The sequence below is a fragment of the Curcuma longa genome, chromosome 1, assembly GCF_044706935.1.
Source record: "Curcuma longa cultivar G26 ecotype Majalengka, Jawa Barat chromosome 1, ITB_CL_G26_1.1, whole genome shotgun sequence".
Classification (NCBI taxonomy): domain Eukaryota; kingdom Viridiplantae; phylum Streptophyta; class Magnoliopsida; order Zingiberales; family Zingiberaceae; genus Curcuma; species Curcuma longa.
The window spans coordinates 24,714,877-24,738,790 of record NC_133861.1 but is presented as its reverse complement, the minus strand read 5'-3'; the positions used below and the strand labels follow the sequence as shown (position 1 = coordinate 24,738,790).

The window sequence follows — 23,914 nt, the reverse complement described above, 5'->3', positions numbered from 1 at the left end:
TCGATTACCCTAACGTCGCTTAGAGATCAGTGTTTGTCAATCCCACTTGACATCGAGTATTGGTTTTCCTTTTTTTAATTGTTTCAATGTTTTTTCCATTGTTGTAGTTTAGTATGTACCGATGATTAATACATACATGCATTCACATTTTTTGTAACTTACTGATTTTTGTACTGTATTGATACTTGGTTTGGGTGAATTGAGTTCTATTACTAGTCTTTCTCACATTATCATTAGGGGATACCGTCCGGTTTAACGGACAAATATACCCTCAGAGTGTGACAGTTCCAATCAAAGATCGAAACTTCGACATAGTTCGAGATTTTGAACTTTGATTTCACCATATTTTAATAATATATAATTAACATAAATAGTAATTAATTAAATTGACTAGATGACTATTGATGCTATATTGAAGTTATAGATTATTAAATTAGTAATTCAATTAAAGCTCTATTAAATACCTTAAAATTACAATTGCTAAGTTGATGATTATTACTAGAGGAAAAAACATATTACTCTAACCACACATATTGCCCACCCATATAATTAATTTAAAATAAAAGATAAAAAATTTAATTTTTCCCTATTTTAAAAATATTAATTAAAATCTTATATAATTCTCCTAAATTTCATTAATTTAAAAATAAAATTATAAAATTAATATTTTATTTAAAATCTTATTGTTTCCTATCCTCCTCTCTACTCAGTGACATAAATTTGATCTCATTTCTTCGCAAACCACTTCCTCTATATTCGCACGGCAACTCGAGGCCCCTACTTCCTAATCGCTTATTATGCTTTGCAATGTGAGCTTGCACCAAATCGTGCTTCTTCACCCTTCGTAGTTCTCCCTAATAACCACTTTTTCTCTATCATAACCTAAATCACAAGAAGCAAGTCTCACCACTAAAAATTTGCACCATGACCCTTTAACATTGAGATTCCCTATCTTAACCATACTTGAAAAACATGGAGAATCCTATTTGATATTTGTTGACCTATACCTACAAGACATGGAGAATCTCATTCAATGTCATCCAATAAAAGCGGACAATGCTGGTACACTTAAAGAATGTTGAACTGACACAAAATTGGCTTCTGTTTGTGGGTGGAATGGCAAATTTGATTGTGCCAACCCAAAATAGCATAAGATTCCAATCCTTGAATGAGATGGCACACCAAAGATTTCATTTGAGAAGTTTATAAACACAATAATTATTTCTCAAAGGAAAATGAAGTGGAAAATACTATCTTAATGAATACTATAGAAGCACAGAAATTTCATTTATTCAAAATGTTACTTTACATCATCTTACATACCTTCTTCACAACTCCTAAATCTTCACCGATGACCTGGAGAGAAGCTCACATTAGAACATGAAGCAACGCATGCAAGATAATCCATATAAATCTAAATGAACTCCAGAGAAAATTATTGATTACTTGAGCATGGATTTGTACAAAGAATATAGAAATTAACTCTTCAGATAAATTTTTCCCTAAAATATATATATGTGAATGAAAGGACAGCAGTTTCAAGGGTCAGAAACAAATGAACACAAGATGAACAAAAGAGATGTTTGAATTGCAAGAAATTTTCATAATGACATCCTAGAGAAAATAGATACTAATATGGCTGGCACTTGATTCATTTTTCATACTTTGACTTTATGGAAATCAATCATCTCAATTTCAAAGTGAAGTTCGTCATTCTTGGGGAAGGTCTCCGAGACTGTAAGTGGACAATCCTCCTCAGCATAGTGTATCTCAGGTTTCATTTTGAACTGCAAACAAATAAAATAGATATCAAAGTTTAGAAAAATAAGGGACATTGCATTCTTATCATAGCCAAGCGAAATGGTGAAAATAGATTAGTGCTTCCACTAACAAAATGAATTGCATGGAATGGAACACAGCCAAACAAAAAAGAAACAACTAGTATGATGTACCAAAATCTTATGAGAGAATACTTGTGATAAAAAACACCCACATGCTTACATACCACAACTTTCCAACTAAACAGAAGCAATGACAAAACCACATGGTGATAGCTTTTTGAAATGTTTGAAGAATGTCACATGGTGATCTTCTGGACAACAAATAGTAGACTGAAATTACTGGCACAAGATGCAGAGATTTCATAGTGCATAGAGGAAGAAACAAGTGAGTATCATGTTTGCAAATAACACAAGGAAACTATATGAAAAGACTTAAATAGGACTTATAGAGCTTCATTTTAGGGAGCTAATGAGAGGCTAAGTTTACTCATCCAGTCAGTTCTTAGTAGGGAAGTTCAAATCCATTACTGAATATTCTCAAAAATGAAAAAGATTGTTCAAAGGCCTATCTTTAAAAACAAATGCAGAGTGACTTTCGATAAATAAACAAAAAAGAGATGACCTCAGCATGAAATAACAACGAACCACAGACAACTAGGAGGAGTTACCATTGCTACTTCACCCTTTGTCATAGTAGGAATTCCTTCAACAAACCCCAGAATCATCTTGCTTTTCCCCAAAACATTTCTTATAGGATTGTCCTTGCCTATCATGTCAAACAAAAATGAAGCATAAAATTTTTCAAAGATACTAGAACAGTGTTGTCCAATAAAGATTATTAACAAACGTGCATAATAACAAATATTCAACACACCAAAGATAGTATAATACAAGTTAACTTTAATATGTTTCTATATGTTGTGAAAAAGAACTAAGAGAAACTTTCCTCTTGAACCTTTTCACTTGATCAACCTCTTTGAGTCATTGTGCATTTTCCCTTTAGAATAACTAATTGGTAAGATAAAGATGACCTACATTGTGTTTGGACCAAGGTTTGGAATTTTCATTCTGTATCGGTGGACAGAGGTAAAACATTTCATTCCACCCGTCAACCAACATGCAAAATATCCTAAGACAATAATACTTGGGAAGCTTTCGTGGTGACGGCAACAAAATCAGAGGCTTCCCTCAGGGCACATGAAGCTTCCACGATGTGGTATGAAGTTCTCTTGAGCACTTGAGCCTTCAACGACAATGGCGATACAACACGAGGCAAGGCAACACAATGAAGTAAAGGCTAAGGTTTGGCATCTCGATTCTCTTCTTCCTCTTCTGCTCATTGATTCCTTCCTCCTCGTGGGTATCTCCAACACCACATCTCGGCACTATCAGCACCAAATTGACACATCTTGCTCTAGTCGTGGACCAAAATATTAACTCAAAATAAGATTTCAAAGCTTGATTTGGTCTGCAACCAAATATGTAATAGATAAAAGGAAACAACCTTTTGATTGCTTGAATATAAGCTTGATTTTGTCTGCAACCAAATATGCAATAGATTAAAGGAAACAGCCTATCGATTGCTTGAATATAGTGCAAATTAGTGCAAGCTTTCTGAGGAAGACCAACAAACAATCCAGGTCCAAAAACCTAATTTTGCTTGATAGGAAAAAGGTGTAAATATTTTGAATGACTAGAAAGTAGTGAAAGCATGCATAGCCTTTTTTCACCAATTATTTATTGTGAGAAGCAAGATATTCCAAACTCAAACTGTCAAATTAACAAAATAAGTGAACAAACAAGTACTCAACTATGTTTCTCATGAAAAGATATGTAAGAGCTGAAAATGTTGCACTAAGTCACTCTAAAATCCTATGTTGCATCATGAACTAGAAACAGTTGACTTGATAAAGTGTTTGGTTGTGTTACTAGGGTACAACCATCTAAAATATTTTAGCAGCAACCATCAGAATTTAAAATGTTTTTCAAACTGGCATTATACCTTAAATTGATACTGATGGGTACTTCACAGACGCATCATGATACTGATGTGTAGTACATGTGTAAAGGCCACACTGATATATTTAAGTTTCAGATAGATGAGACAAAGCATCCTTAAAGAAAATCATGAACGTAGTGATTATAGATATAACTTGCATGGCAAACAAACAACAAGTATCCAGCTAGATGCAACAAATTGCACTCATCTACTTCCAAACTATATAAGAGACAAATCACAGTGAACATCAGCCACAGCAACTTTCATAAGTTAATCTGAGAGTGGAAATAAAACGTCAAGGCTAATTAGGGCATTTTCTGAACAGAATCAGCAATATTAGACTGGAAAACAAGGAGTCATGTCATCCTATAAAGGAACCACATTAGAAAATAGCAATCTTTCATGCCGTGCCGGAGCTCCTGGAAAAGGCATAGTTTCGGTATTTTTAAAATATAAAATATATTAATTAAAATAAAAAATTTAATCTAAATATTTAAAAATAAAAAATAAATTTTTTTTGATAATTTATAAGTTTTAATAAAGCCTATTTAAATTATCCCGAATTATAACTTTGAACTATAGTTAGGAATTGATTATTAAAACAACAAGCAAAAAAAAAAAAAGGAAAAATACCAAAGAGTATGAATTTCATGCCGGTGCCGCGGCGGAGTTTATCGGGCGATACGGCACGAGATTCAGGTAGATCGAAATCAAAAAATGGAAATACCAAAGAGTATGAATTTCATAAAACCATTCAGGTAGAGAAACCAAAAAATGTTCAAAAAAATGAAAAGATAGATGAAGCAGATTTAACTTCCTTTGCTGAAGAGAACAAGACAAATATTTATTTACTACACTAAGTATTCACCTCCATGTTCTGATCTAGTTGAATCAACAATGATGCCATCTAGAGTTCTGGTGGTGCAGTGGAGTATTACCTGCAACATAATTATTATTTTTTGTATAATAAGAATAATTTGTTGCAAATAGTTGCTTGAGACTTTCCTATCAATACAAGAGAACTGAGTAAAGATGAGTACTTACCATTTATGTAACAGAATAATATGTATTTCAAATGTATAGCTTGGAAAATAAAAGTCATAAATCTAAGTATGCATGATGCAATCAAATATCAATCTAGAATAAAAACTTTATAATGGTTAGTGGTACCTGATCTCCATCTGCAGGATTTGCTTTGCCATCTCCTGATCTGATAATTGCCTTCATCAAACATCCAGGAGTAATTTTTTTCCTCCTATTAAGCAGAAAAAATGAACTAAGTTACCACAAGAACTCAGTGACATCCAAATGAGACTCTCTAGGATACAATAATAACCACCCCTTATCTCACTAAGTGGGGTCGGTTATATGGATCATTCTACGTCATTGAGCTCTATCCCCTACTATATCATCGTCAATATTTAAATAAATTTATCTTATTTATTGTTGTTAATCAAATTTTTTTTGATCTTCCTCCTTTAATGTGTATATTTGTCATAGTTTCACGTCGTCTAACTAATATATTTATTGGTTGTCTAAGTGCATGTCCATACTAAATTAAATGCAACTCCCAAAGTTTTCCCTTAATAGGTGCAATCCGACTTTTTCTCTAATGTTTTTATTTTTTATCATGTTCATCCTCATATGTCCATACATCCACCTTAACATCCTTATCTTTGCAACTTTCATCTTTTGCTCATGTGCTCAAATGATAGTCCATCATTCTGTTTCATGTCTGACCATGCAAACTTTGAAGAAGAATGCAAAAATAGCATCCTAAGATTAAGATAAAAGCACATGCATACTATGTGAAAACAATGGACATTGGCCATGGCGGAGCCAAGCTCAAGAAAGTGGTGTCAATTGAAAAAGAACCCTTGAATATACCATATGATGATGATACAAAAACATTATGTTTCATCTATTTCAAACATGTTGACACCATTTGCTCAAAAAACTAACACGAAAAAAGGACCATGACTATCATAGTATAGTAATCATTTGTTATCAAATTTAACCATTGGTTATACATGTTGATAAGTTTGCATGATGGAAATGAATAGAGGTCAAATTTCAATAATCATACCTTAATTATATTTTTTACAATAAAACTATTGTCATAAAATCAAGGTAATCAAATTTATTCAATCAATCAAACTGAATTCACCTAGTAATTTTAGATGATTTATTGGATTGGTTAGATTAAACTAGATAGTCATTATTCAATTAGCATGGCCAACTCAATCGACTAAATCAAATAGATACAAATTTCAATCAATCATTTTAAAATAATAAAATACATTTTAATTTGTTTAATTTTTTATAATATATAGTTGCATCTAGGAAGCCGACCCCACTTAGTGGGATAAGGCTTGGTTGTTGTTGTATAGTTGCATCTAGGAATTAGACTTTGTTGGATTGGATTTTTAGGGAAAAAAACAGACCTAATCTGAAGAGTTAAGAGTATCAAGATACCTAATCAGAAGGGTTAAGAATAAGAAAAAAAATTGAACCTGAAGCTCAAGCTTTAAATTTCGTAAAAAAATGAATTTTTTTCTAGTTGCTTCAGTTCAAGTTACCTATTGTTTTGGGTTTTCATGATTTCTGAGCTTTTAAAGCATTTTAAAATTCTTTTGGTTTCAAACAATAAGTGAAATACATGGTTCTAAATTGTAAGCATATGAAAGGATTTTGATTGATGATAGATGATAAATATTATTGCTTCTTATAATATATCTACATATATATATAATATACCCTTTTGCCATTACAAAAAGAAATGGCATATGGATGGAATGTATATCGAAGACTGGTTCTTGTTCAGATTTTTTTTATAAGAATTTGAAATCAATCTGAAGCTATAAATTCAACATAATTGAAATTCATAACCTAAACCAAAACAAGGAAATAAATGTTTTTTTTGATTGGCTTCATTCAATTTGTCACATCAAGTCAGATATGCCACACAACTATGTAAACTTTCAAATAAGACTGAGCAATCTTTTCTAAAGTTGTTGAGTTGTACAAAGTATACATAAGGATATGGAAATAAGGGTTATTCCTTGGCAAGCTTCAAAATTTCGAGATGTGTCGAAGCTTCGATCTTTGCCTAATATCATGTGGTGCAAGTGATGAATTGGAGATGGAAGGACTAAGGAGATAAAAAAAAAAACACACACACAACTATATACTTAAATTTAAATTTTGTTTTTCACTTGGAATGATACAATTTTGACATTATTGTAGGGAGACAAGCTAAAAAGAATAATAACATTATCTTAATTCATCTTAATTTGTATTGTATCATACTAAGAGGTGTTAAATGTTGGCATGAAACAATACATATCCACATGATTGACACAACACATAAAATATTGTTCATGCTAAGTAATATCTAGTAGTATCCAATTTCAATAATTAATCATAACGATACATATTGATCATTTTGTCCAATACGGTATGAGATTTTAAACCATGTTCCTTGGAATGTAGGTTCATCACTTCTACTATGACTGGGCAAGCTATTGCTCGGACAACTTATAGAAAGAATTTAACACATAAAATGATATCATGGCATCATATGTCTACCTTGTAGAAAGAAACATATCAATTGAAATTATTATACTACAAGAACATTTGTATCATTTTAATGCATACAATGATAATGGCATCAGACATCTACCTTGTAGGAAGTAAATATCACTTAAAATTATTGTATTATCATTTTAACACAAAATGGCATCATGGCATTAGACGTCTTCCTTGTAGAAAGAAATATATCAATTGAAATTATTGTACTAGGCATTAATTTCATAACTAACTACGTAGCAAGCAGTGCTCTCTTTGCTTCTGACATTTTTATGAGAAAACACAAATAACTAAACACCAACAATGAGCAATAAAAATTTTAGTTGAGCATAAATTTGGTTAACCATGCATAGATACTTTAGGGCTTCAGGTGTAGTACAGGCTACTGAGACAGTACTTCCTCCAAATAGAAAATTTGACCAAAAAAAGTTTGGAATGGTAAGGGAAACCTCTTCTCCAACTCCTCCTCAGCTTTCTTCTTCTTCGTGGGTGCATACTCTGCTTCCAAGGACTTGTCGACCACCATTTATCCTCTATGTGAACTTTGAGAATTGTCTTTTAAAAGACTCTCCTTCTTAAGACTGGATACAGATGCTGCAAAGGGATTCGAGGAAGGCAGAGACCGTGATGCTTGCTTTATCCGCGATTGTCACGTCCCGAGAGGCGTCTATCCGAAAAATTTCGGCAACATCTCCCCTGTAACTGTGACAATTTCTCAATATACATGCATACATATAAGAGCCAACACGGCCCAACAACATAACAACAATAATAATAAGGCCAACACGGCCATCATCACACACAATAATAGATGCATACTAATATATGTAAACATCGCAGCGGAAAACATCAAAATACGAAATACAAGTACGACAATACGTAAACTCCAAAATCCACAAATCACACAACCATAAGTCAAAATGCACAATGATAATCAACGTATAGATACAACCGGATCAAAATGAAATACAACTACAATACCAACTTCGGATGTGAGATGGATGCAGTCCGGCAGAATCTCCCAAGCTCCTAGCACCTATCTGTTACCTGGGGAGAAATCAAATCAACCTCAGGGTCTGGGTAGTGAGTAATAGATACTCAGTGGATACAGGAAAGAAGTGCATAATAAAAAGGTAAACATGATATAAACGAAAGGAATACCAAAAGGTATACAGTATCAACATGTAATACAACAGGAAAGATACATAAGGAGAAAGGAATACTAATAACATGAAATAGGTATGAACCTAAGTACCAATCGGGTATCGAAATCATATACCAGCAGTGTACAACATGTGAATATATCAACAGGTATCTAATCTCTATGAAGAAAGGTGAATACTACCAACAATAATAGAAGTGAATCTATCTATCAACAGGGTATAGGAATCATATGACAGAATCAGATACAACATGTATATACAAAGGTATCAGAAGATAAAGGGTTTCTAAGATCAATACTGTGCAACGGGTATAGAAGTCATGATGATATGAATGCATATCATGTCATACAATGCAGCAATCATATATCAAACAAGTGCAACAATCACACACACAGATGATGCAACGACAAATGCAGTAAAATAATCTCCCAACAAATGCATGCACATATGCAACACACATCACAAGCAACATGCATGGTCGCACCCACACAGGCAGTGCGTAGCACCCACACAGGCAGTGCTATAATGATCGCACCCTCACAGGCAGTGCGTAGCACCCACACAGGCAGTGCTATAATGATGGCACCCACACAGGCAGTGCTAAAATGATCGCACTCATACGGGCAGTGCTACAATAATCGCACCCACACAGGCAGTGCGTCGCACCCACACAGGCAGTGTTGACATGCTATGATGTTATGATGCTCAACTCCAACAAAGCATCTACAACTACTTATGCATGATAGATAATCACGCGAGGTATCAACAGGTTATACAACGGTATAGATCAACAAGTGATATACTGATCACAGGGATGTATCAACAATATAGGCCAACAACAAGGATACACAACAAGGTATCATAGATCAACCATAGGATTACGGTATCAACTATAAGTATCAAGGGACAAGTATCACGTATCGAGCATCCTACAAAACTAGGGTCAAGGTATCAGGTCAAGCATCCTACAAAACTAAGGTCAAAGTATCAGGTCAAACATCCTACAAAACTAGGGTAAAAGTATCAAATCGAGTTTTCGGTCTAGGTATCAACAACTAATAGTAATCACACAAGGTATCAACATGAATCAACAAAGTATCAACATGGTATCAACAAGGTATCAACATGGTATCGACAAGGTATCAACGTGTTATCAATAAATATCAGCATGAGTATCAACGTGAATCAAGCTAGAGTGTCAACAGGTATCAAATCAACATGTGTATCAATATGAACCATGCTAGAGTATCAACAGTATCAGATCAACGTATGTATCAACATGAATCAGGCTATAGTATCAACAGGTATCAGATTTACATGTGTATCAACAAGAATGGATAATATCAACATGATATCAACATAATAGATAGTATCAACATGGTATCCATATGAATCAGGATAGATCATTCAAAGGTCAACGACAAGTATCAAGCAATGAATAACAACAAGTATCAACAGGATAACATGCATAAGCATCGAAAGTATCAATAGGACATCAAGAGTAACAATAGACTATGCACTTATAAGATTTAACCTGTAGTGACCAAGTACAGGACACCCACCTGATTACGACGATCGTCTAATCGAACCCCCAGAAATGATCCTCCGTATGTAACAAGACGAATGATCAAGGTCCTGCAATTAATCATAGCAACATCGTCTAAATACCCTACAACAAGATAAATCATAGCTGAATCTAAAATCAATCTAACTCAATCTAAATTAGCTTAAACCCAGAATTGAACCAACCGTTCTTCAATTGAATCCAAACCAGCTAATTAAATTCAATTGATTACTCAATCGAATCTGAATCAGCTGATTAAATCCAATTGATCTTCAATCGAATCTAAACCAGCTAATTAAATTCAATTAATTTATCAATCAAATCTGAATCAGCTGATTAAATCTAATTGATCTTCAATCGAATCTAAACCAGCTAATTAAATTCAATTAATTTCTCAATCGAATTTAATTCAGTCGATTAGTTTCAATTGGTATTAGTTGGTTCCAAATTCCAGGTAGGGTCGATAATCCCTTAATTGGTCCAATCCAACCTCACTTAGATTAATCGTAGTCCAATCTTACCTGATCATCTTACCATCCAACCCAGTTCTTCCATTTGTTACAACCGAATCCACATTTATCAACCTAAACCAATCTCCAACCACATTCATCAACCAGATTCGATAGTAAATCATAAAATAGGTTAAACCCAAATTTACAACACAATTTAACAGAGTACCACAACTCGGATAAATTGGAGTTCCATCCAACCCACGCTAGATCCAATCCAGTTGGATTAAAGTTAGCTTACCAACCAATCCATACAAACCTCGACATTATCAACACTTCCTAAGACTATCACCCTCAACTAGTTCGAACCCTAATTCTAACCATTCCAACACAATCCATCCAACAATCAACCGCAACATAACATTCCAATCACTTCTAACCGCAATAACACTCCACCTAACAACCCTAATCATAATCAATCACACCCAAATAAATTCACCCTAAAATAGATCAACAACCCTAACTCTTCACAACCCGATTCAACAAAACCAATCTTACCCACACCAAACATATCATTTCCAAGCAGCCAAAACCAACAATTCCTAATCATCTTGGATTAAGAACTAACTAGATAAGAAAGGTTTACCTCGGATCAGCTCCAATGTGCCTGGTAAACCTAGCTCAGTCCGATTCCTTCTTCAATTAAGGCTGTCGATCACAGCTCCTACAACAGCACCAAAATCCCCTATCAATCCGATCCTAACACAAGATAATCAACCTAGATCAAAACCAATTGCAAGCAATAGGGCTCTTACCTCAAATCTAGCCCTATCCTTTACCCTATTCCAAGCTTCGGTTCAACTCCGCTCTGCCCCGTCCAAACTTGCTGCCGAACTCGAAGATCCTCCTCTGATCTGCTAATCCAGACGCAAACCTCAAAATCCGACTACCACATTCAACTAGATTACGGATTCCATTAGAAATTAACCTACCGATCTCAATCGATCCAAGCTTTGCACTCTCCCTTCTGTTCGCGTCGCTCGGATCGCTGTCGCCGAACCACACGCAGCCACGCGCCGTGAGACCCACGCCCGACAGCCGAAACCCCTGGTCGCCGGCGATCCACTGCAGCCTCGCGAACGACGACGGTCGATGCCGAAGCCACTACCCGCTGCGATAGAAGAAGGAGAAGAGAGGAAGAGACGGTCGCGAGCGATGAGAGCGATGAGGATGTTGTACCAAGGAAATCGCGATTTTTACCCCCTTCAACGAATCGGATCGGGTAAAATGGCTTAACGGGTTGGAGTTTAAGGGGAGCTTAACGGGTTAGCTTGGGTTTAAGGGTTTGGCTTCAATAGGTTAATGGGTTGAAGGCTTGATGGGTTAATGGTTTGGCTTTAAATGAGTTAACCCAATAACTCCAATCCACAATTCCATTAACCCCACATCCAATACCCTAATAACCATTTAATCCTAAACTTATTATTCCATTAACCTTAACCCAATATCTAAATAATTATTTAATTGGGCTTATTAGGTTAAACTTAATTGGATTTCAATAATCCTCCATTAACCTCAACAATTAGGGTTAATTTACAATTAATCCCCTTCAACTTTTGGTATTTTACAGCGATTCTCGTTCTTGACAACGACTTGCTCCCCAACAGAGAAAAGAAGAAGAACAACAACAAAGAAACGATTGATCAATCCTCAGACCTCCCCAATAAAAACACAAGCTCCTACAGAAGAGAGAGATCCGGAGGAGGAGAATCAAGCGCCAGCGAAAGAAGAATCGCAGAGAAAAAGAGAGAAACTCGCATTGAGGGAGGGAGGAGGATCGCGCGACTGGATGGCAGAGGAAGCTCGCTAAGAGGAGGATCGGGAACCAGTGAAGAAGATCGAAAGAGAAGGGGTCTGCGACTTAGCAACGGGGACAGCAATGTGTTCCCGTTGCTAAGTCGCGGACCCCTTCTCTTTCAATCTTCTTCACTGGTTCCCGATCCTCCTCTTAGCGAGCTTCCTCTGCCATCCAGCCGCGCGATCCTCCTCCCTCCCTCAACGCGAGTTTCTCTCTTTTTCTCTGTGATTCTTCTTTCGTTGGCGCTCGATTCTCCTCCTCCGGATCTCTCTCTTCTGTAGGAGCTTGTGTTTTTATTGGGGAGGTCTGGGGATTGATCAATCGTTTCTTTGTTATTGTTGTTCTTCTCTTCTGTAGGAGCAGTGATTATAGCCTTGCGGCGCATCAAATAGATGTATCCGTACCTTGAATAATCGTCTATAAACGAGACGAAATATTTAAGTTAATATGACCAAGCCTTAAGTGCCAAAGATAGGTTTGGTTCAATTCTGAAGGATTCTTTCTCTTACCTAAGTTAGAAGATGTGTTATTTAGTTCTTTATGTTGCATCGTGGGAGTTATTGGGTTGAGAGTGTACAGATTACCTATCAATGTACCAGAACAGATATTGACCTCATTCTTTTTGACAACAACTTTATTATCAAATAAGACTGAATATCCATCCTTAAACAATTTAGAAACTGAAATTAAATTCTTTCTAAAATTAGGTACATAAAGACAATCTCTCAAAACTAAAGTTTTATTTCTCTCAAACTTCAAATGAACTTCTCCCACTGCAACAGCTGCCACCTTTGTAGCGTTGCCCATGTAGACGGTGATCTCTCCTTTAAGCAGTTCGGGTTTCCTGGAACCCCTGTTATTGCAGACATGATCAGTGGCTCCCGTATCTACACACCAGGTACTGGTAGATAGCACCGCTAAACATGTTTCAACAACTAAGGAGTAAGATTTACCTATTGTTCTTCTTTCTTCGGGGACAATCTGCCTTCCAGTGTCCTGACTGCTTGCATGTGAAGCACTTGCCCTTTGGCTTCTTCACTCCTGCCTGTGGCCTAGCCACCTGTGGTCCATTCACCTTCTTCGCCGGTCCAGATGGTTTCTTCTCTTCTTCCTGCCTTTCGGCTTAGAAGCAGAAACCTTCTCAGCAATGTGAATTTGAGAATTTTGACGAAGTAGACCTTCTGCCGATACTAGTTCTGTCAGAAGTTCCGCCAATGTATAATCCAACTTATTCATGTTGTAATTCAGGCGAAACTGCTCAAAACTCTTCGGCAGTGATTGGAGGATGATATCGATCTGCGTATCCGCATCCATCTGTCCTCCAAGAATTTCTATTTCGTTCAGATGACCTATCATTTTGAGAACGTGATCCCTCACGGGCGTTCCCTCAGCCATGGTAGTCGTCATCAAGCTTCTCATTGCCACCTGCCTAGCTGCCCTATCCTGGTGTCCGAAGAGTTCCTTGAGATTTAGCATCATGTCATAGGCGCAGACCATGGACTGATGCTGATGTTGAAGCACACTTGACATTGAAGCCAAGATATAACACCTCGCCATCTCATCTGCCTTGATCCACTTCCTATAACTCTCCTTTTCCTCTTCACTAGAATTTTCAGTAGGCTTAGGTGGGCATTCCACTTGGAGTACAAACTTGTACTCTTCTGCAGTCAACACTATGTCCAGATTTCTTTTCCAATCTATGTAGTTGGGACCAGTAAGTTTGTTTTCTTTTAGTATGACAGCTAGTGGGTTGAAGGTCATTTTCCTGAAAAATCATGAAAATAACCATTGGTCAAATATTCGAATTTAAAATTATATTGATTCCTCAAAACAATATAATTAAATTCACCAACACCTCAAGCACCGAAGAATTAGCATGCCACGTTAGTGTGGACGTATACTAACTCAAACATTCGCAAGAGGAGGTTTTACCCATTAATTTTATTATCCGGTCAACCTGACTTTATGACCAATAAAATTAATAGTTGGTCCTACTTTGGTCATGCACATTTAATAGCAAGCCACGTTAGTGTGGACGTTTACTATTAACTGCATTCTAAGTGTGCACCATTACTTGGTACTAAGTCCACTACTTAGTTCTACGTATGCCACGTTAGTGTGGACGTATACGCGAACTAAGTAGCTTCCTATAACCATCCTTTAGGAAGTTTGTTCTGGTGATCCGCATACAGACCCATCCGTTGGGGAGGAAGGTCTAAGCCAGCACGCAAGTCTGTATGCATCACCTACAAACCAGTAATGGAGACCGCGGGATTCGAAGAATCCCTCTCCCACTTAGTTTTTACTTTGAGGATTTTGAATTATGATCACATTAATAATTAATTCAATAAATTGATTTCCAGGCGTGGCCTTAGACAAAATCAATTATTGAACTTCTTATTTATGCTTTCATAATTGATTCTAATTTCCTATCTAATCATGCTTGTATAAATAACTAGTTCCTAATTGATCTCCAGGTTGTGGCGAGGCTAAGGCCTTCTTGGATATGGGAGCAACCACCACTCCTAGACAAGATCAACTTCGGAGTTCGTTAATTATACGCGCATAATTTTCCTTAATTGTCCTTAAGGGGTAGGAAATTACCTATGTGTATTTTATGTTTAACTATTTAAACACAACCACACACATACACAGCAAAAAATAAAACAGCAATAAATATGGAAATAATAAAACTAAAACTATTTCCAACTATTATGGCCTTTTATTTTTCCTTTGCTGCAACTCGGCTTTGACCGTCTCGCTTCCTCTTCCGCTGCGCCTTTGTGGCCTCAAAGATCCGCGCCTTGCTAGGAACCCGGTCGATGCATGTAAATAAAATTTTACAAATTGATCCTATACTCCATTGAAGGAGTGTACAAAAAATCTAATTTGCAAAAATTTAAACTAATACGGTCAACCCCCGTATTTAATTCCTATACATGCATACACATACATACAAAACATTCACACATATTTGGCCACAATAGTTGGAAAATAATTACCCTGCAACACCGAGTTAAACTATTGCAAATTTCTAACTATTGAACATGTGTGACTAGCATGCAAAACTAAAACCGAAGTAATTTATCGGAATCGGAGAACCTCGCTCTGATACCATTGTTGGCGTTCTGGATCTTCGTCCCATGTTCCGGATTCTATCCGCTCCGAGAAGCATAGAACCCCACAGGACAAAAATTTTATCCCGCCCGGATCAATCGACAAAATCTTCAAAGAAGACTAAGTCGATCGATCCTCAGGATCGCCGATTCTAAATTACTACGGTTTTAATTATTTAGTTCTAAGTATAAATAAAACTGCGGAAAATAAATTTATACCAGAACCCGGTTTGAACCTCGGAATCTTCTGCTGTATTCCTTATCTCTTTCTTTAGTTCTTCCGAAACTGCGGAAAATAAATTTATACCTCCCGCTTGAACCTCAAAGCGGATCGCCTTTCTTCTTCCTTGAAGCAAGAAGCTTTGTTCTTCCTTGCCTTCTACCTTGGATCCGGCCACCACCTCAAGAGGAGTTTCGGCCACCAAAAAGAAAAGAGAAGAACACAAAAGAAAGATCGCTCTTTCGGCCACGTTGTGTGGGCAACGATCTCCCGAGAACAAGGATTGCAACCTCTGCTGGATGAAGCCTTGGATCGCCTTCGCCTCTTCCTTGATCCAGCCTCTTTTAGGGCTTCCTTGCGGCCACCAGAAGAAAGAGAAACCAGAAGAGGAAGAAGAAAGGCCGGCCAAGAGGGAGGAGTGGCCGGCCAAGAGAGAAGAGAAAACTAGAGCAATTGCGAAATCGGAGAGATTTCGTATGCTATTCTTGTTGTGTGTCTCTTGGCCGCCCCCTCCCCCTCTCTTTTATAGCCTCCCAACACCCAATCAATGGTAATGCCGCCCCCTCCTTTCATCTTGGGATTTGGATTTTTCCATAAATAACTTCCAAATCTAGAAAAGAATAGGCGCCGATTATTTCTTCCTTTGATTGCTTGGCGGCCCCTTCAGTTTTTATTTTAAAAAAACATTTCCATATCCATGGAGAGAGAGGTGGCCGGCCACATCAAGGAGGAGATTTTGGTTCAATTTTGTGAACCAACTTTGTATTAAAGAGAAATAAAACCAAACCAAAGAGATCTCATCCATTGGATGCAACTTAACCTCATCTAATGGTTCTAATATAATCTACTTTAATACAACTTAATTGCTCCGATCCAACGGACACAATTCATCATGCTTGGGCGTGGGCTATAGAGAGGGATGGGTTCGGTTCACCTTGTGAACCGGTTCTTGCTTCTAAAGAGAATTAAAACCGAACCGAAGAGATCTCGTCCATCGGACGCAACTAGATCTCATCCAACGGTTCTAATTTAATCTCTTTTGATCCTCTTTATTTATTTCGATCCATTGGATGCAACTTGATCTAATCCCAAGGATACAAGTTGATCTCATCCACTAACTCATCCTACGGTTGAGAACCAATCTCATCCATCGGTTAAATCTTATCCGACGGCTGAGAACTAATCTCATCCGTTTGATTGCATCTTTTAGAGATTTCTTTAGGCTACAGCAGGGACCTCGAGGAGGTATTGGATCTGGCCTTCTGATGGGTTTCGGATCCCGTATTCAACTCCGAATACACACCTACATCCATCAATAACGATCCATTCCACTAGAGGATCATTATTGCACTACCAATCCAATCCCCAAATTACGTTATGGGTTCCTTCTTATTATTTTATGCATTGCTCCCCGTGTTTAAGATATCGTATGTCCATCAATTATCTGAGTTCACTGACAACTCAATAATCGACATCTATGTCCTTGAATAGTACCACTCATCCTTATTGTCAGTCGGACTAAGTCCACTTGCAAGATTTGACATGACAATCCTTATGAGCTCTTCAAGGGGACATCATCAGCCCTACTGGGACACGGATTCCTTCTATAATTAACGGCACACCATATAAATAGTAACATCACCCAACTTACCGAGAATATTTGATCTGACGGAAAGATCTCACCCTTTGGTAAATCAAAGTGATGTTTACTAAATATATGCGCCCGTTTATTATATCGGGATTAAGAGTGCATAAGTATAATAACAGAGGTCTTGTTCAATTTATGAGTCAGCGTAAATTGAACAACCTCAATGGTCCTACTCAATACACACAAAGTGTACTAGTGTAATTCTACAGTCAAGATAGACAGTTACTGAATTACACTACAACCGTTCCCGATGGTTTGTCCAAAGTCATCTTGGTTGTGAGCCTTAATTTATAATTTACAAGGAGCTGATAATCATGATCTTCTGTGTCTCACAGACACCATGTTATCTACAATGTAAATTAAGGGGACATGTTACAAGTCTAATCTATTGCAACCATTTGACCAAAACATGATTCCTTTATTTCATGAAATGTTTATATACAAAAGAGCTAGTCTTTTCAGTATACTCCAACAATCTCCCACTTATACTAAAAGACTATGCTGTCTTCTGCTGTCATCCACTAAAAGACTATGTTGTCTTCTCTGCCATCCATCTGATCCCCATCCCTTCAACGTGCCGATCATAAGCTTTCGCCGGAAGGGCCTTGGTGAAAGGATCTGCCAGGTTATCTGCTGATGCGATCTTGGCGACAACGACTTCTCCTCTTTTTACGATTTCTCGTATCAGGTGGTACTTGCGCTCTATGTGTTTACTTGCTTTGTGGGCTCGTGGTTCCTTCGAGTTTGCAACTGCACCACTGTTATCACAATAAATTGTGATTGCTTTGGGCAAACCAGGAATCACATCCAAGTCCATCATGAAGTTCCTGAGCCATACAGCCTCTTTGGCTGCCTCTGAAGCTGCGACATACTCAGCTTCCATGGTGGAGTCTGAAATGCATTTCTGCTTAACACTCCTCCATACTATGGCTCCACCTCCTAAAGTAAACACATACCCAGAGGTAGACTTACTGCTGTCCCTATCTGATTGGAAGTCTGAATCTGTGTAACCCACAGGGACTAAATCGTCTGACCGGTAAACCAGCATATAATCCCTAGTCCTTCTCAGGTACTTCAGTATATGCTTTACCGCAGTCCAATGTCCCTGTCCTGGATTACTTTGATATCTGCTAACCATGCCCACGGCAAAGCAGATATCCGGTCTAGTACACAGCATGACATACATAAGGCTTCCTACAGCTGAGGCGTAAGGAACTGCCTTCATCTCATCTATCTCCTTTGATGTTTTAGGACACATCTCCTTAGATAGATGAACTCCATGTCTGAAAGGTAACATACCTTTCTTAGAGTTTTGCATGCTGAACCGAGCTAGTATTGTGTCAATGTATGAAGCTTGGGATAAGCACAACATCCTTTTCTTGCGATCCCTTATGACTTTGATCCCAAGGATGTGTCCTGCTTCTCCTAAGTCCTTCATATCAAACTGTTTTGACAACCATACCCTTACGTCTGATAACACCTTTACATTGTTGCCAATGAGCAGGATGTCATCTACGTATAGTACCAAGAATACCACTACGTTTCCGTCACATTTCTTGTATACACAAGACTCATCCGGACATTGAATAAATCCATATGACTGGATTACTTCATCGAACCGGATGTTCCAAGACCTTGAAGCTTGCTTCAGTCCATAAATGGACCTTTTAAGCTTACATACTAGATGCTCTTTGCCCTTTTCAATGAACCCTTCTGGTTGCTTCATATGGATGTTTTCTTCAAGACTTCCATTAAGGAAAGCCGTCTTGACATCCATTTGTTTCCGTCTGATCCTCTTTTCCTTTTGTAGATCCACTTACACCCGATGGCTTTTACACCATCTTGTGGTTCTACAAGCTCCCAGACTTGGTTAGAGTACATAGACTACCAGAATCCCCGGGATTGAGTCTGAGTAAGTTTCAAAGTTTCTGGAGGTCTGGAAAGCTCGGGAACTTGACCGGGAGAAATAAGTGTTTGCACGGAAGAAGTAAGATCTTGCCCGGCAAGAAGATTAACTTCGTCGAAAGACATTTGGCCGGGAGAAGTAAAGCCGTGAGAAGTTTATCTGGGAGAATGCTTGGATAGCGTGATTTCTGTCCGGATGAGAGTGTCTTAACCGGAGAAGTGAGATCTTGCCCGGAAGATGTAAGATCTCACTTGAGAATCGGGAGAGGTGAAGTCGGGAAGGTATTACCCTTGGACAAGAGACAAGAAGCCTTGATGGCTCAGGATTGAGATAGCCAAGAACTTGGTGTTCGTAGACGAAAGGAGAGAGCTTTGGTAGCTCATCTCCGAATTGGTCCAGAAGGAGCCTTTGTGGCTCAGGACCGAAGTAGTCGGGAACTTGGTGTTCGTGGACGAATAGAGGAAGCATTTGTGGCTTGTCTCCGAGATGGTCCAGGAGGAGTCTAGGTGACTCAGGACCGTGGAGCTTGGTGCTCGGGTGAGAATGAGGAAGCCTTTGTGGCTTATCTCCGGGATGGTCCAGGAGGAGCCTTGGTGGCTCAGGACCGAAGTGGCCAGGAGCTTGCACTACAAGAAAATCGAGTTTTAACAACACTGAAAAGACATCGGTTTTATGCCAAAACTGATGTCTTTTACTTTTTTACAACGGTTTTAACAAAAACCGATGTCTTTGGGAGGTTGATTGGAGACTACGACAACGATTTTTGGAGGCTACAACAACAGTTTTAAAACTGTTGTCTATGTCCGCTATTTTGGGACTATAACAACGGTTTTTGAAGACTACGACAACGGTTTGAAAATCGTTGTCTATGTGGGACGACAACAACGGTTTTGGAAGCTACAACAACGGTTTTAAAACTGTGGTATATTTTTACTTTTTTTCCCTCTATCCTCCAAATATTTTTACATCTGCTCACCACGAAACTTATTTTTTTTCTCTCCGACCGCCAAACCCTCGATCCCCAAACCTCATCGCCTCCTCCCTCTCCCTCCTCCGCTTTTCGTCAATCCACCACCCTCCTCCGCTTCCTCCAGCCTCCCAGCTCCTCCTCATCCTGCCGCCATTGCCCTCCTCCTCCTCCTCTTCACCTCCGCCCTTGCTGCCGTCTCCGCCGTCCCCTATCAGGATGTGCTCACCCTCTCCAAGCGAGGCTGGCCGTCCCCGGCCGCAGCGACGAGGAGGTGAGAATGCTCTACCTGGAGTGGAGGGCCAAGCATCGCCCCGCCGAAAAAGCCCAAGCTCTACCTGTATGCGTGTGTGTTTTCTTTTCTTTCTTTGTGGCAGAACTTTTTCAGCTAGCCTAAAGCAATCCCTCATCTGGTTTCTTTTGTCCTGATTTGGGATCTTTAAACGTGGCCTCTAACTACGAATGATCTTTGAGAAGATTGACTGGAAGTACTACTTTTACTTTCTTTTCTTTTCTTTCTGCTTGTGTTATTGTTAGGTTTAATGCTGCTTCTAGGGTTCTTGCTATAGCCTGCCTTGGGAAGTGGGCGTGTACATGTATCTCCACTCATGTTCCTGAGATTTGGAAGAGGGGAAAAAATAATTTTGTAAAATGTACGATTTCAAGAAGCTCATGGGAGATCCAGATCAATTCCTTCATGCACGAGGAGTTGGTGCCCACAGGCTCGATTGCTAGGGTTTCCATGTTTTTAGCTCATGCTCATAGTTTAAGCTCTGCATAATTCATTTGCTTTCCATAGATCAGGAGTCCTAATTACTTTGTAGTTCTTAAAATCTTGTAAGATCTCAAGAGCTTCGATGCATTTTTACAGAATTCAGTGGAAGACGGTCGATAAATGGAGGTTCCCCAGAGTAAAATTCCTGGGATCAACAAAGAATATTTTTTTCGCAGAATTAATGCCTCTTTTTGGTGGCTGCAGGTTGGGGTTCCATGCAAGAGGCTGCTGGACACAGTGACTGTCAAGTGTGGCCACTACAACCATCTCTCCTTCCTCAGCCCCAGGCCCATCCAGCAACCATTAAGTCTCACTGATCATCCAACGAGCCAAATCCAGGTTCATGGACTTCATTCAACCAACTGTATATTCTAATTATTATGTCTGAAAAAGAACTGAACTGTATACGTATCTAGCTCTCTATAAGTTGCAATAAGTTTGCACAGGGACAAGTCAAGCTACCGAGCAGGAGAGTAAAAATGTCTAGCAAATTGAAGAACTTGTAAATGGATAGCACAAAGTGGAGGATGAATTTCTAGTTCTAATTAGATGAGATCAACAGTGGACGCTTTAGAAGGTCATGGCATCAAGATAGCATTAACTGTTGATAAAAGGTTTTGCTTGATGACTAATGTTCATTGCTGTTTGAATGCCATGAAAGGGACGAGATACAGAGAATCAAAGCCGCTCAGCCTGATATTCCTCACCGAGAAGCATTTAGCTAGTGTTGTAGTATTCTAATTTCTAGTTCTGATCGATGCATGGCTATGCATGCATTGCAAATTAAATGAAAGGGAACTAGTGATATGGTTGTGGCTCCTAAATATAATTAATATGAACCCTGTTTATTCAGTTTCTACTGAGAGATCTCAAGTAAGAGGATTGCATGCCAAATATATTTTGTGTTCTTAAAGTTTCTCAAGGCAATGGAGATAATAACCTTTGAACAAAGAGGATCAATGATTAACATCTCAATCTTTGTGTCTTCATAATATATATGTTTGAACTGATTCTTGTAATTATTTGACATATTTGTAGATGCACCAAATTCAAACCTTTGTAGAGATCACAAAATCATGCATGTTAATGTGCAAATTATTAGTATGGTTGTTAATAGATTTGTGCTAATTTCTGTGCCTTTATCTAAACTTCTTTTATAGGGAAGTTTTGCCTGAATTTATTTATCATTCTCAAAGTACTTTTGCTATATTTTATCACAACAGAACTCATCCTAGATCTTTGTTATATTCCAAACAGTATGCAGCAAAGTTTGTCCTTAATACAAACATTTGAAGGGTTTCTTTTTTCCATCTCAAGTGAAAGGTGAAATTGCTCTAGGGTTTGGAGAGATTGAACATCACCTTCCAACAAATTAGAAATTAAAGTTTGTCATGTCGAATTCATCAAATTTGAAGGACCTTGACATATCACATGGGTCTGTGCTTTATAATGTTGATGAAGCAACTGTCAGAAGTCTTAATGGCTGTCGAGTAGCAGACCAAATTCTCCGTCTGGTGCCAAATGTTGAGGTTAGTTTCTTTGTGTTAAGTTTTATTTTTAGCACTTTATTATGCATTTTTTCTAAATGGTAAAGGTATATTTTCCATAGAATTTCCGAGCCACTCTTAGATGCTTGAAGTTCTGGGCGAAGAGGCGTGGTGTTTATTCAAATGTAAGTCTATTATCTTTGTTCTGTAATAGAATCTCTTCAACATCCTTATGATGTAATATCCCAATACCATTTATGTTTTTCTTTCATGTTCAGGTCACTGGATTTCTTGGAGGTGTTAACTGGGCATTGTTGGTTGCTCGAGTCTGCCAACTGTACCCTAATGCTGCGCCCAGTATGCTAGTCTCACGATATTTCAGAGTCTATACACAATGGAGGTGGCCAATGTACAGCTTCTGGATTTGTACTTTCACACTTTTACTCAATGTACATCTAAAACATTTTGCAGGTAAGGAAACTCGAATTATTTATAGCTTTTCTGGTACTCACAATGGCTGCTTGTTTCTTTTCTGAACTTGCCTATGCAAAGCCAAAGTCTTCAGAAGTTTTAAGGGGCTCTTTGTCCCCCAGCTTAAAGGACATGGTTCCACAGGTTTAGCTATCTCACTACTTGGTGCAATGGTGATGCCGTAAGTTTCTCTTTTACTAAACAAGAAGGTTTATCATATATGTTTGAGGTCTGATTCAATGCAGGAACCTTTTCCTTCATTCAGCATTGGTGCTCTCCAGGATACTACTTTAAAAATATTGTCTTGCATGGAGGATGAGCAATGGATGGTTTTCCTTACATGGAGGATGCATACATTTTCATGGAATGTAATTTGTGGATATTGACTTGATGTGTATCTCTATTAGCTTTTTTCATGGAATGTATAATATGTTGCAAGAAGAATATTTGTATTAGTTACTTTTGGTTATTTGTAAATATTAAGGTGATTAAATATATCGGTGTTTTTCTATTTGTGATTTGTTGGGTGAATTTATAATATTATGATAATTTTGTATTCTTGCTCGATTATAATTTATAAATAACATAAAAAAATAAATGTTATTACAACAGTTTTAGATTCAATGACATCGGTTTGGAAGCGTTGTCGTTAAGTGATATTACATCGGTCGAAAATCATTGTTAAATTTGATGTTAAACAGATATTACATCGGTTTTTCACCGTTGCAGAACCGATGTCTTTGAGTGATATACATCGGTACTACATCGGTTAAAAACCGATGTTGTTAATTGATACTACATCGGTTATAAATCGATGTCTAAAATGTCAGACCTTTTACAACGCCTTCATAGACATCGGTCGATTTTCTCATAGACATCGATGGAAAACCGATGTCTATGACTGTTTTTCTTGTAGTGTTGG

General features: G+C 37.9%; 2 protein-coding genes and 1 long non-coding RNA gene across 8 annotated transcripts; 2 read left to right on the top strand and 1 right to left on the bottom strand.

The window, feature by feature from the left end:
• Positions 1-1,323: 1,323 nt before the first annotated feature.
• LOC141845759 (peptidyl-prolyl cis-trans isomerase PASTICCINO1-like) lies at positions 1,324-15,261 on the bottom strand (the record flags this gene model as incomplete). Of its 5 annotated transcripts, none has more annotated exon segments than XM_074733762.1 (11): positions 1,324-1,356; positions 1,665-1,787; positions 2,450-2,547; positions 4,649-4,718; positions 4,951-5,035; positions 7,818-8,070; positions 8,354-8,415; positions 10,094-10,166; positions 11,191-11,268; positions 11,360-11,458; positions 11,537-11,760. In XM_074733762.1, coding segments are annotated over 6 exon segments (486 nt in total), but the record flags the coding sequence as incomplete, so codon positions are not given.
• A 5,139-nt stretch (positions 15,262-20,400) lies between these two features.
• LOC141826731 (protein DROOPING LEAF-like) lies at positions 20,401-22,169 on the top strand. The gene is made up of 4 exons (XM_074714024.1): positions 20,401-21,373; positions 21,481-21,537; positions 21,584-21,648; positions 21,696-22,169. Exons 1-4 carry the CDS (start codon positions 21,155-21,157, stop codon positions 21,757-21,759), a joined length of 405 nt encoding a protein of 134 aa, XP_074570125.1. The 5' UTR covers positions 20,401-21,154; the 3' UTR covers positions 21,760-22,169.
• Positions 22,170-22,626: 457 nt separating this feature from the next.
• On the top strand, positions 22,627-23,470 carry LOC141832559 (uncharacterized). Of its 2 annotated transcripts, none has more exons than XR_012602115.1 (3): positions 22,627-22,706; positions 22,800-23,173; positions 23,258-23,470. It is a non-coding gene; the product is annotated as an uncharacterized LOC141832559 (long non-coding RNA). The 2 variants fall into 2 exon arrangements; XR_012602116.1 differs by having other exon boundaries at positions 23,238-23,470.
• Positions 23,471-23,914: the final 444 nt, after the last annotated feature.